Source organism: Podarcis tiliguerta, assembly GCF_965153285.1.
Source record: "Podarcis tiliguerta genome assembly, chromosome: 2".
Classification (NCBI taxonomy): Eukaryota; Metazoa; Chordata; class Lepidosauria; order Squamata; family Lacertidae; genus Podarcis; species Podarcis tiliguerta.
In genome coordinates this window covers 796,442-809,681 of record NC_139535.1, presented here as the reverse complement: position 1 = coordinate 809,681, position 13,240 = coordinate 796,442, and the positions used below count along the sequence as shown (strand labels likewise).

At 60.3% G+C, this 13,240-nt stretch overlaps 1 protein-coding gene across 8 annotated transcripts; it reads left to right on the top strand.

The window, feature by feature from the left end:
- The first annotated feature begins 961 nt into the window (after positions 1–961).
- BRD2 (bromodomain containing 2) lies at positions 962–12,943 on the top strand. 8 transcript variants are annotated; one of them, XM_083429617.1, is made up of 12 exons: positions 962–1,458; positions 6,627–6,927; positions 7,861–7,998; positions 8,158–8,299; positions 8,438–8,649; positions 8,772–9,146; positions 9,790–9,918; positions 10,034–10,291; positions 10,458–10,675; positions 10,885–11,198; positions 11,734–11,856; positions 11,954–12,943. In XM_083429617.1, exons 1-12 carry the CDS (start codon positions 1,454–1,456, stop codon positions 12,082–12,084), a joined length of 2,346 nt encoding a protein of 781 aa, XP_083285743.1. In that variant the 5' UTR covers positions 962–1,453; the 3' UTR covers positions 12,085–12,943. The 8 variants fall into 8 exon arrangements, with proteins under 8 accessions (XP_083285743.1, XP_083285745.1, XP_083285748.1 ...); XM_083429619.1 differs by having other exon boundaries at positions 975–1,458; positions 10,112–10,291; XM_083429622.1 differs by lacking the exon at positions 962–1,458 and adding an exon at positions 1,629–1,806 and having other exon boundaries at positions 10,112–10,291.
- Positions 12,944–13,240: the final 297 nt, after the last annotated feature.

Below are 13,240 nucleotides of genomic sequence, written 5' to 3'. Positions count from 1 at the left end.
GTAAACCATAATACGCGGAACGAGTCTGCCCCTGCGGCTGAATGGAGGTAGAAACTGTCTCTCATGTTGCTACGCTGCCGTTTCTACAGAGATATTCGCTCGGTATTTATCACTGTTATACCAGAATCTCCAAATGGGTCCGAACTTCAATGTCTAAAACTCCTGGTAGAGGACAAGGATCTAGAGATCAAGCTCAGGGTGGCCAAATTCTGTGCGACTGCCATAAAACTTAGGGACCGAGCTGTACTACCAAAATGATTAAGGTTTTAAATCACAATTTTAGGTTATATTTTAGTGATCAAGATTTAATATATTAATATATATTTTTAACTGTATTGTCTCTGTTGTACCCAATTGCAATACAATGTATTCCTGTTGTGTTTTATGATTTCCCTGATATTGTAAGTGAGCCGGAACTGTGACCGTAAGAATAAAGTTCAACGAGGACATCCATTGTAAGAGGCAGTCTACCCCGGAGGAGAGCAGCAGGTGGCTGCTGCTGCTGCTGGACTTCCCTCTCCGGACATCTGCTTGGCCATTGCTGCTGCTGCGGGGCCCTCTTGGCCAGGAGCCCTCCCTAGCCTTAGTCCCCTCCTCTGCATCTGTCTAATTCCAGCGCCGCCTCTTGTGGCAGGGAGTTCCACAGTTCAACTCTGTATTTAGCGTATATGGAAAGCTGTTGCTGCTGGGAGCCTCTCCGCTTGTGGATTCGCCCCGCTGCTGCAGTCGCGCACATGCATAAGTGCAAGGAAAGGAAAGGGCGCTCTTGATTCCTGGACCTGCGAGCTCGCGCGGGACTCGCCCTCCTGCAGCAGCTGCCCCGGGCAGAGAACGGGCTGGCCTGCCCCCGCGCATGCACCCTGCCCTTCCCCGCGCCCTTGCGCCACCGCGCAGAAAGGGAGTCGCGCCGCAGCGAAGCCCCAGCGCGCATGCGCCCCGGGCGGGAGGGGGAGGGAGCGGGGCGCATGCGCAGTGGCCGTCCCCGGGCGTCGCGGGAGCCATGCTGACTTCACCCCCAAAGCGAGACCTCGGCGGGGGAGGGGGCGGCGCTCCATCCGGACCCCCCGCCATGCGGCTTCGACCAGGCGGATTATTTTTCTCCCTCCACCAGTTTGGCGCTTTCTTCTCGGCGGACGGGCAAAATCGCCTCATAGATTGACCCCCCCCCCCCGCCTTGAAGATCATCCGGGCATTTTTCTGATGGAACGGTCGCGTGACGGCGGGGAGCCAATCAGGAGACGATGACGTGGGCGTCACTTCGGATTCCCGCCCGGCCATGGCAGCTGAAGCGACCGTTGAGGGGAATTTTTTTTATTATTAAATGGGTGTTTTATTTCTTATTATTTTGTCAAGTCGCGGGGGCCTAAGTTTGACCGGAATTTAATCAGGATGGGCCTCGTCGCACCGGGGCCGCCAAGGTCGCGCGCCTTCTTCCTTCTCCCGATGGCGACCAATGAGGTGAGTCCTTTCTGCCCACGTGACGCTTCTGGACGAGTGAAGGCTCGGCTGGCTGGGGGATGGGGAAGGAGAGGGATCTGCCAGTCAAGTCGCTGCTCCCGCCTCCGGTGGCGCAATCTGGCCAATCCGAGGCGGCGACGGGCGGTGGCTGTTTAAAGGGCCAGCTGCCTGAAATGAAGGGAGAAGTTGGCTGTCACGTGGCACCTGACAATGGGACCCCCATTTTTTTATGTGGGGGGAGGAGGGGCGTCTTCGGAAGAGGGGGGGAGAGGTGTCCCCCCCTCTGTCTTGTGGCTCATTCCAGGCTTCTTTAAAGCTACAATGATGCAGAAGCTTCTAGGAATTGGGGTAAATCTCAATATGACAGGTGGGGTTTTGTTTTGCAATGATGGGGGGGGCTTTGGGGGGCGTCTCTTTGCCTTGCTTAAGTCGGGGTGTGTGTGCTTGCATCGGGGGGGGGGATTGTTCGTCTTTTAAAGCAAAAGGGGGGAGTTTGGGGGACTGTCTTGCAAAGGAAAGGGGTGGGGCTATCCTTTGGGAAGGGGGGGACGTGAGCCCTCAGCCCCCCGCGATATTGGGGGTGCCTGGGAGAGTGTCCTGGGCAGCAGAGTGTGGGCTTGACCTTGGCACCCGCCTTTGTTTGACCTTGAGCTGCTTTCTCCCTCCAAGCCCCCGGTCCCCACGTGGAGGAGGCCAGGCAGCCTCCCTAAGTAGGCGATTCAAAAGAAGGAGCGAAGAATATCAATGTGGGGCTGTTGTTTTTTATCTAGGGCTATGTGAGAGAAGGGCGTTTTAGATAATCTCAGAAACTGGAGGCTGCTGGAGGTGTGTGTGTGTGTCCTGCGCAAGCAGGGAGGTGAGTGGGAACAGCAGCATTTCAGCCATGGTGGGCGAGGGGCAGCTTTGCCTGGTGTGCTTTCCTGCGCCTCCAAAATGGCTGCGGTGAATGTGCTGTGTCATTCCTGCCTGGTGATGGAGGAGGAGGAGGAGGAAGAGGCCTCCTCGCTGGAATAGGGCTGGGCGGGAGCGCAGTGGGGCTGGCGGAGGAAAAGGAGGAAGGGGCAGGATCTGGCGCGGCCCTCCTGCGCTAACCCTCCAGTTTTCTCCCCTTTCTGGAGGCTGTCAGCTGGAAGGCTCTGGGTGCCCGTGCAAAATGGCCGCTGCGGAGAGCAGGACAGGCCTCTTGAGCCCCGAGTGTGGGGCGGCTGGGTATTAGGGGGTGCTGCCTTCCCCCCCCCCCTTTGGTGAACAGGCCAGCGGGAGGGAGAAGCCTCCTTTCAGCCCAAAGTGGCGTTTGGCCTTTGCGCCAGGATGTGACTCATCCTCTCAAAGGCCCGTCCCTGCTTCTCCTTCCAGAACAATCCAGGAAAAGGGGGGGGGGCTGAGGATATGCCACCAGGTTGATTCCCCCCCCCCAGTTCCATTGGATCTGGTGGATCCCTGCAGCTGCGAGAGCCTCTTTTTTTCTGTCCTTTGCTGCAGAGAGATCCCCGCCTGGAAAGAGAAGCACCCTGGGACCTGCCCCCTAGATCAACCGGCCCCCTTTCCACGCCCTCGGGAGAAGGGAAGCCGGGCGGAGGCAGGCGCGGCCAGAGAGGCTCCCAGCCTGGGCCCTGCCTGGGGTGTGGGGCTGTGTTTAGGGCTCCTGCCAGCACCACCACCACCACCCCATGGCATGGGGCCAGAGCCTGGGGGAAGGCCACGCACCCCACACCCAGGGGCTGGAGTCCAACGCCAGCCTGCCTCCCAGGAAGGGGCCTGCTGTCCTCCAGGCCAGGCCCTTGCTGCAAGGAGTTAGGGGTCTGAACTTGGCTCCCCCATTTCCCCCCTGGCTGAAATGTTTCTCTGTTGGGCCTTGGGGACACTTGGGCCCCACTTGGTTTTTGGACGGGATTTTGTGGGCGAAAGCGATAGGCTGCATTGTGGGCGATGGTGCCCCTTCTTTGGGTGGTCAGTGCAGAGGGGCTGCCCCTTCAAAGGCGGGTCTGGCCTGGGCTCCACTCTGGCACTTGACCTTCGCCCCTGGCAAGGCAAAACGGGGCCATTGCTGTGAAGCCTTGTGGCGCTTTTCTAATGGAAGCTCTGCGGTTGGCTTGGCTTCTCCTCAAGGTCCCCTCACTCTCGGCGCCTTGAACTCCTGCCTCGTTCCTCACGTGCAAACGGTGACGCGCGAGGGGGAGAAGTGGGGACTTTGGGCGTCCAGGGCGCCATTTCTCACGCGCAGGGCCCGGCGTGGCGGTGCCTGGACCCTGCTGTGGGGGGACCCCTCTCCAGGCGGCGTTTTGGAGCGGGACTCGGGTGCTTCCACCCCACTGTGAGGGGTTCGCCCCTCGATGCCTGGCTGCTGCGCTGAGGCGACGGGGCTTTTCTTGTGTTGCTGTGAGGGGCTCTTGTTTTGGCGGGAAGAACGACCTGAGGGACAACGTTTCTCTCTTTTTTATTTAAACGCGCCCTGCCCTCACTTTCGCGGCCGCTCTGCCCGTGCGGGGAAGGAAGGGCGAGGATATTTTCCCGGGCCCGGGGGCCGCTCGGTCGGAGCTGCCGCCGCGGCTCATTGTTCGCCCTCTCCGCGCCCTGCTTTCTCTGGGCTGCCACAAAATGGCGCTGCCGCCTCTCTCCCCCTCCCTTCCCCCCGCGGTGAGCAGAGAACCACAACAACCAACGGCCGCTTCCCAACCGCCGCCCCGCCCCCACGTGACAGGGCGGCCAATCGGGAGGCAACGAATGGCAGAGTCGTCCAATGCGCGAGCCGGCTGCCGGGGACGGCGGAGCGGGGAGGCACAACAGGAGGCGGAAAGGGGGAGCGAGATGGATGGCGAAGTCGCCCAATGGGCGGCCGGCGTCGGCCTCTGCTCCGCCCAGAGGGCTCTCCCGAGCCGGCGAAGGGGCGTGGCTTGGCGGGATGGTGATGTCAGCTGCTCCGCGGGCCAATGGGAGCGCGGGGAGCCTCTCTATAAGGGCGGTCGGGGGCAGGCCGAGAGGCGCCATTTCGCTGGAGCGGAGGAAGGATCCTGGCCTGGGAGCGGAAGAGAGTGCCGGACAGGGTGGGCGGACTCAATCCAGATCCATCCTCGCCGGGCGGCCCCCTAATCGCCGGTCATCGCTGTAGGCGCCAGCTCGGTGGACCCTCCTCCCGGCTTCCGTAGCGTCCTCGTCTCCCCCCACAACATCCGCCCCCACCTCCGCGGCGGAGAGCAAAGGTGGAGCGCGGCCAGTAATCCCAGTACAATCCAGTGCCATCCGCGCCTCGGACCGCGACGACTCGCCGGGGGAGCGGCGCCTCCGGACGCGGCGGCCTCGGCGGAGACGGGCGCGCCCTATATTGCCGGCGCCCCTGCGCGGTGGGAGCCCGGCGGGGGGCTGGCCGGAGGGACCCCCGCCCGCCCCGCCTCGGGGTCCTGCCGCTGCCAAGGCCGCCATTTTCCTAGCTTTCCCTGCGCCTAGTGGTTGTTGGCGGGGCGAGCGGCCCCCTCCCCGATGGGGGCCCCGCAGTAGCCGAGCTCGCCTGCCTCCGGTTGGGCGGGGGGAGGCGCGGCGGCGATGCGCCCCTGAGCCCGGCGCCGAGGGCGTTTTCTTCCCCCCGCGAGGCCGAGACCGCCGAGCAAAGTGGGGGGGTTCCCCGAGGCCACGGAGGCGCCGGCGGCTGGAGCGGGACCGTCCCGGGAGAGAGCCGGGCCCCCGGGAGGAGCTGCCGCCTCTGGCGCTGGAGCCGCTCCTGCAGGCATGTTGCAGAACGTGAACCCCAACGGCAAGTACGTAATCGGGAGTGCGCCGGGGGCGGGAAGGGGCGGCCGGGCCAGGGGGGGTCGCCTGGGGGGGGCAGCGAGCCCTGCGCGCGCCTTGATCCAGCATACCTGGCTGTGTTGTGTCACATGACGGGCGTCGCTTTTGAACTCGCGGTGCCACTTGCCTGCCTGGCTGCGTGGAAAGGAGAAGCGTTGGACATCGCCATTGCTTAGCAACATTTTGCGTCGCCCGTCTTTCCTCTGGGGAGCCTTTGCAGTGCTGCAGCTCCAGTGCGATCTTCTTTTCCTCTTATTTCAAACCCGCCCCCCCCCCCGTTATTCGCTGGTGTGAACCCTGCAGCAATGTGTTGTGTGAATTATTTGGATGGCTTTAAAGGGATTTGAGTTGCCTTGGGAGCTGTCTTGTCATGAGACCCTGTAGTGCCTTGGGGGCAAGCCAGGCTTTTGTGAAGCGCTCCTCTCTCCCGGGGTGGCAGGCCTGCTGCCCTTTGATGCCCTCACTCTGTTTACCAACACGCTCATTTCCCAGGGCTGGTGGTGGAGCCGCAGGTGTCCTGGGTGATGGGTTGGCAGCTACTGTTGCACGCTGGCCTAGGGCACTAGCACAGCAGCCTGTGAATCTGTGGCTCTGTATTCAGAATGTGCCACAGCTGGATCTGTGGGCCAGGAGACAGATCAGAATTCTGCAATGTTGTTTTTTCAACTCAGAACCCACCTTGGCTTAACTGCTCCTTGCCAACTGGCTGGCCCCATTGTGTGGAGGCCTGGTCAGCCATTCATTTTGTTGTCTCCCTCGCTCTGATTGGGCAGCACCACGGCAACCGGCAATGCACTCAGTCCTTTTCATCTTATGAGCATGTTGATTATGGAGCAAGCCTGGTGTCTCTGATTTCCCAGATGCCCCCCCCCCATTGGTCCTGGGGGAAGAGTCCCTGTTCTCTGATTCAAAACACCAATCCTGGGCATCTTTGGAACTGTTTTAAGATGTTGTCGCTGCTCTCCGGAGTGTGCCTAGTTTGCCTTGGTGGGATTCCTGTTTACTGGGCTTCATGACGGGGAGTGTGTTTGTGGGCAGCAAGTGTAGTGTCGCAATCTGGAAATGCCAGTGTGCTGAGGTGCGAGGGGGGAGTGGGTGCAGATGGCCCAGCACTTAGCTTGGCCTGGTCTCTGGAGTTTCCCCTGGCTCTGGTTGGGAGCTGGCTTTGCTGCCTTGCTGCGCTTAGGGATGTAATTTGGTGTCTCTCTTCCAAGAGGTGACAGAACGGGCATCTCGTGCACTTTTGCACAGACGGGGGGGGGGGGGCAATGCTAACCCTCCTCCATGTTCTACTGGCTGGCTCATGTGAGGGAGGAGAGAGCAGTAGGTGGCGAAATCCAGACCCCGGCTCTTGCTTTAACCGCCCTTCTCTCCCTGTCTCGCAGGATCCTTGGGGAGGGCAATGCAGGTCTGGTGGGTCTGGCAGTCGAGTCTGCGCCCGGGAAGCGGATCCGCAAGCCGTCGCTTCTCTACGAGGGCTTCGAGAGACCCACCATGGCCTCCGTCCCGCCCCTTCAGCTGGCCCCAGCCAACCCTCCCCCTCCGGAGGTCTCAAACCCCAAGAAGCCGGGCAGAGTCACCAACCAGCTGCAGTACCTCCACAAAGTGGTGATGAAGGCCCTCTGGAAGCACCAGTTCGCCTGGCCCTTCCGCCAGCCTGTGGATGCCGTCAAGCTGGGTCTTCCGGTAATGAGCTTCCTCCTTGCCTTGTGGGGGGGGGGCTGGGGGCGTGAGGGAGATGAGCACCTGCGGGCGGGTTCTGCTGTGTTAATGATGCCCTTGTTGCTATGGTTACTGGATCACTTCCTGCCTCATCCCATGAACTAAGGTTCCTGTTTGTATCTAGCGTGCTCAGCTAGTCTTCTGGATTATTGAGCTGCTAAAATTCAAGGTATTTTGGGGAGCTCCTTGGGCTGCTCACCCCAGTCAGCAGCATACTGAGGGAAATGTGCCTCCTCTGCTGCCTCAGCTGTGTCTCTTCCCCCAACAATCTTAAGGCTGTTGGTTTGGCCAGGGATTTCACCTGGAGCAGCTCCCCTGATCCCCCCCCCTCATGTCCCCTACAAAGGTATGGATGAAACAATACAGCCGCTTTTGCGCTCTCACGCTGCCCCAAATCTAATCTTGTGCCCTGAATGCGTTTTGCAGATTCCCATCCATGACTTTGTAGAAGACATCAAGTGACCCCCAAATTAAAGGCCAGCACCTGTGGCAACTAAGGAGTTAAAGCCCAGAGGTAAAAATCCATCTAGGTTTATGCTTGCCGAGCTTCTTCGTGCACAGTAGGGGAGCTGAGGGGGTGCTTTTTAGGCAGGGCAGGCCTCTCCAGCCTCGCTGTCCCCTGGGGAGCGTCCCTTAACCGAGGGCACCCTCTCTGCACCCCAGGAGAAAAGGAGCAAGAATCCCCTCTTGGCCTAGCAGGCAGAGAAGCGTTTATTTCCTGCTCTTTGTAAGGCTGCCCAGGAGTCCCTGCCCTTTCCCCACTTGTAGCCAACATTTGACAGGGACCTTTGGATGTGGCGTTGACCAGGAGCCTGGGTAGCCCCGTGGTCGGTGTGGCCTCTGTGCCATGCACTCTGGGGTGACCATGTGGCTTTGCTTGCTGTTCTCTGCTCCCAGGACTATCACAAGATCATCAAGCAGCCAATGGACATGGGCACCATCAAGCGGCGGCTGGAGAACAACTACTACTGGAGCTCAGCCGAGTGCATGCAGGACTTCAACACCATGTTCACCAATTGCTACATCTACAACAAGGTGAGGGGTTTGCGCGTGTGGCGGGAGAGGCAGCAGCCGCAAGGCTGGAGGATGACTGGGTGGGGGAGAGGCTCCCGAGTGCGTGGAGCGTCTCCAAGTGACGAGGACGCGTACACAGACTCTGCAGAGCAGCCTTGATCACGGCTTCTCTTGGTGCAGCCCACAGATGACATTGTGCTGATGGCCCAAACGCTGGAGAAGATCTTCTTGCAGAAGGTGGCCCAGATGCCTCAGGAGGAGCAGGAGATTGTGATCACCGTGGCCAAGAACAGCCACAAGAAGGGGGCCTCTCGGGCTGCAGGTATTGAGGGGGTGGGCTTTGGGGCGGAAGCGGCTAGGGCGCCTGCTGGCTTGCTTGGGTTCTACTCCAATTGGGGGCCGTCTGGGGCAGGCTGCCCCCGGTTTAACAAAGAGCCACTCTTCTTTTTCATCCTTCCAGCACTCCTGGCAGCAGCCAACGCAGCTGCTCAGCAAGTGCCGGCCATCTCTTCCGTGTCCCACGCCCAGCTCTACCCCACAGACATCCCCGCCACCGTCATCAACATCCCTCACCCGTCAGTCATCTCTACGCCTCTCCTCAAGCCGCTCCACTCCACTGCTACCTCCCAGCCGGTGCTGGCGGTGCCTGCCCCAACGCAGCCGGTGGCCAAGGTGAGCCTCTGCGAGCTGGCAGCCGAGGGAGGCGGGTGGGGGCCTTGAGATTTGTATGGGGTTCCCCCTCTCTCCTCCAATCTGGCTTGGAAGCCTAAGAGCTGTGCTTTTGCCCCCAACAGAAGAAAGGAGTGAAGCGGAAAGCGGACACGACCACCCCGACCCCCACGGCCATCATCGCCACCAGCGGCGGAGAGTCCTCTCCCTCCGCAGCCCTGCTGGAGACCAAGGCAGCCAAGATCCCGGCCCGGCGGGAGAGCGGGCGCCCCATCAAGCCCCCCCGCAAAGACCTGCCTGACTCCCAGCAGCACCAGACCTCCAAGAGGGGCAAGCTCTCGGAGCAGCTCAAGTACTGCAACGGCATCCTCAAGGAGCTCGTCTCCAAGAAGCACGCTGCCTACGCCTGGCCCTTCTACAAGCCGGTCGACGCCTCCGCCTTGGGCCTCCACGACTACCATGAGATCATCAAGCATCCCATGGACCTCAGCACCATCAAGGTAGGCGGGGGCTTGGCAACCACAGAGAAGAAGGGGAGAGGAGCAGCGGGTGGGGGGGGGCCACAGGAGAGGGGGGCTTCCAGAACATGGTTGTCTTTTGTGTGCTTTGGAATTTAGGTAAAATCCGTCTGCTGACTTCTTGCATATTCACCATACAAGCAGGTGCTTCCACAATCTAGATTAAATAGATTTGTTGGAGGTACGAGTGGCCTGTTTCTGTCCCAGGGAGAAAACGTGCCCTCTGCTAACCTTTCAGTGCCAGCCGTTGAACAGGTTCTTCTTAACTGCTGCCATCTCCGCCCCAGTGGGCTTTGCAGTCAGTGCTGAGGGGAGGAGAGGGGCCATAGGGACATGCGTGAGCATGGGTGCGTGGCAGAGGGGAGTCATATGACAATGCCAGGGCTGGCAAAGCAGGGCTTGAGTAGGGCAAGCAGCGGTGGGGAGACCCCACCCAAGTCCCACTGGTTTTAGTGTGAACTGGCCATGTATGTCTTTAAGTGACTTTCTGCAGTCGTAAGGGCAAACTAAAGAAAGAAAACACCAGTCTTGGGGGGCTTTTTTGCTGCTTGTGTGTAGCAAAGCTCATGGTCCTCCCCTTTTATTTACCTACCTTCTGTTTCCTTTTCTTTTTCTGTGGCTTCAGCGCAAGATGGAGAACCGGGAGTACCATGACGCCCAGGAGTTTGCTTCTGACGTGCGGCTGATGTTCTCCAACTGCTACAAGTACAACCCCCCTGACCATGACGTGGTGGCCATGGCTCGGAAGTTGCAGGTGAGTTTGATGGGAAGAAGACAGAGGCCAGTAGCTCTTCCTCCCTCCCTCCCTCCCTCCCCCCATGACCCAGCCCCTCAGTAGCAGAGCTCGAGTCTTTGCTGCTCTCCCGCAGGATGTCTTCGAGTTCAGCTATGCCAAGATGCCAGATGAACCCATAGACATCAACCCCCCCTCCACGTCACTCCCACAGCCGGGCCTCCTGATGAAGTCCTCCTCGGACGATTCCTCCAGCGACGATGACGACGACGACGACGAAGAGGAAGAGGAGGGGGATGACGACGAGAGCAGCAGCGAGAGTTCGTCGGACAGCGAGGAGAGTTCCGACTCGGAGGAAGAGCGGGCCAACCGGCTGGCTGAGCTCCAGGAACAGGTGAGGCAGAGCGAGCAGGGGCCAGAGCAGTGAAGCCTGCAAGCGAGACCCCCCCCCCCAAAGTGGCTTTGAGCCACTGCTGATCCCGGCTATGGATTGAGGACAGGGTGCCTGCAGTTGGTGGGGTTGGGAGCCCCCTAACCGTGTCCCTTTTGCCCCCCCCCAGCTGCGGGCAGTGCACGAACAGCTGGCGGCCCTTTCTCAAGGCCCGGTCTCCAAGCCCAAGAAGAAGCGGGACAAGAAAGACAAGAAGAAGAAGAAGAAGCTGGAGAAGCGCAAAGGGGGGAAGGCGGGAGGCGAGGAGGAGGTGGCCCGGCCCCACCAGGCCCAGCTCAAGAAGTCCAAGAAGGCAGCTGGCAGCGGAGGTGGCAGCAGTGGTGGCAAGTAAGTGGGGCAGGCGAGGGCATGGCGATGGGGTCGGGGTGGGGGGAGCAGGGCGAGCAGCTGGCTGATGACTCTCTTTCCCCGGCGGATCGACCGTGGCGAACTCCTTGCAGAACAAGCCAAGATGTCTGACGGCTGCTGCTGGCTGGGTCCTGCCCAGTGCGCCAGCGGTGGGGCCCCTGGGTCTAAGGCGTGTCTCCCCTCCCCAGGAACTCGAAGAAGGCCAGCGCCAAGGCCCTCCCTCTGCCGGCCCCTGTGCTCTACGACTCGGAGGAGGAGGAGGAGAGCAAGCCCATGACCTACGACGAGAAGCGCCAGCTCAGCCTGGACATCAACAAGCTGCCGGGGGAGAAGCTGGGCCGGGTGGTGCACATCATCCAGTCGCGGGAGCCCTCTCTGCGCGACTCCAACCCCGAGGAGATCGAGATCGACTTCGAGACCCTCAAGCCCTCCACCTTGCGGGAGCTGGAGCGCTACGTCCTGTCCTGCCTGCGGAAGAAGCCTCGCAAGCCCTACAGCGAGAGTGAGTGGGGGCCATGGGAGACAGGGCTTGGCTGGCTGCTAAATGGTGGTATTCAGTACAATGGCAATGAGTCCTAATGCATACGGATAATCCGGGACTTGCAGACTGCCAGCAGGGAGACTGGGGAAGAAGTGGCGCTGGAAGGGGAGGGGTGGGGTCTCTGTCTTCCATGGACTCCCTCTCTGTTTCCCCAGCCAGGCGCCCCACGACCCCTGGGAGAATGGGGGGCCTCAGCCCCACCCCCAGCCCTGCTTGGGGTCCTCTTGGGGGAAAGAGAAATGGGAATCTGATGGTGATACCCCAGGGATTCCTGCCAGGGCCTCAGCTCAACCCCCAGCCCTGCCTGGAGATGGGGGTCCTCATGAAGACCCCCTTGGGCTTTCCCTTCCCGCCAAGTTCTTAACCAGAGGTACCGCTGTAATGATTTTTGCAGCCATGTTCTGAAAAGGGGTAATGGAGGTGTTTAGGGGTGTCAGCTGCATTGAGGGCGCAAGGGGAGCAGCTCCCCAGTAAATGCCTTTCTTCTTCCTTCTAGCCCTGAAGAAGCCGGTGGGCAAGACGAAGGAGGAGCTGGCCCTGGAGAAGAAGCGGGAGCTGGAGAAGCGCCTGCAGGACGTCAGCGGGCAGCTGAACTCTGCTAAGAAGCCCCCCAAGAAAAGTAAGCCCTGGCTTCTGATTCCTGGGCCTGGCTCTCTCCTGTCCTTGACCCTCTGGCATCCTTCACCTTTGCCCTCTCTCTCTCTCTCCCTGTGCAGCCAACGAGAAGCCGGAGTCCGCGCAGCAAGTGGCCGTCTCCCGCCTGAGCGCCAGCAGCTCCAGCTCCGACTCCAGCAGTTCCAGCTCCTCCTCCTCCTCCTCGGACACAAGTGACTCTGACTCCAGCTAGGCAGGCTGGTGGAGGTGGCAGCAGCGGCGGCAGCATCAGCCGCCGGGGGGTGGCTGGCCAGCGGTGGCAGCCTGCTCGGAAGAGGTTCTGCAGGACCAGAACTGGCAAGAGAGCGGCGCAGGCGGACGAGCGGGCTCCCCTCCACCCCCCCTCCAGCTGGGCGCCCGGGGCGGAAGGGCTGCGGCCGGCTGGCTGGCGGCTTCCCTGTCGTCCCGCCCCCCCTTGGGGCCGTGGGGCGAGAGCTGGCCCTGCTGTGTTTGTGCTGTGGCATGGGGCACCCCGACTCTGTACAGTTGGCTCCAGCAAGCGTGGGGGGCAGCAATTGGGGGGGCAGTGTTTTCCTGTTTTGGTTGAATCTTAGGAAACAAACTTGTGGTTTTTATAAAAGCATTTAGCAAGTTTTGGTTTTGTGACGCTCCGTTCCTGGATGGGCAGGTTGGGGGCGAGGAACTGCGCTGGGGTGTTTGTGCCCCACCAGCTTGGACTTGGAGCCCTGAGGGGGAGACAAGACTCTTGTGGGGAGAAGTTCCTCTGGCACTCCCCCTCGCAGGCACTCAAGAGGTTCCTTTATTTATTTTTCTTTGTTTCCCGTCGGTGGCTTTCCCTGGGACCTGGAGTGAGTGCGACCGTTGACGTCCCTGGGCAAAATCGAGACAGCATGTTCTTTGCCCCTCAAGGGAGGCTGGTTGAGGGGGGAGGGCACCCCGCTTGAGGTTTTTTTTTTATGTTGACTGTATATTTTTTTTCTACTGTTCCTTTTATTCCCCTTGCCCGTGTCCACCTTCCAGGGCTCTGTTTCATCTTATTGTATGTTAAGCCTTCTGGTTCTTTAAACATGTAAATAAAAAAAAATATTATACAGGCTGGTGTGGATTGAGTGGGGAAGAGGGCAGCGCTGGTCACGGACAACAGGCAGCCTTCCTGTCAAGGGTCTCACTGCCGCCAGGTCAGGGATCTTGCCCCACCTGCTTGCAGCCAGGGCTTGGCTCCTCCGCCTTGTGGGGTCTCCTGAGCAGCCCCCCTTCCTGGAGGAGACTCTTTAAGGGCCATCTAGTACTGCTCTGCTAATTACCCCTGGTTGCTGACCATCACCGTTCAGTGGGGCTTCCAAAGATGCCAGGGTGAAGCTTCCGTTTTCCTGGGGGGAAACCAGAAT

Coding starts and splice junctions, on each gene's coding strand:
- BRD2 (XM_083429616.1), top strand. CDS start 5,182: ATGTTGCAGAACGTGAACCCCAACGGCAA. Junction 9,147..9,789: donor TGGACCTCAGCACCATCAAG/GTAGGCGGGGGC, acceptor CTGTGGCTTCAG/CGCAAGATGGAGAACCGGGA. Junction 10,676..10,884: donor GGTGGCAGCAGTGGTGGCAA/GTAAGTGGGGCA, acceptor TCCCCTCCCCAG/GAACTCGAAGAAGGCCAGCG.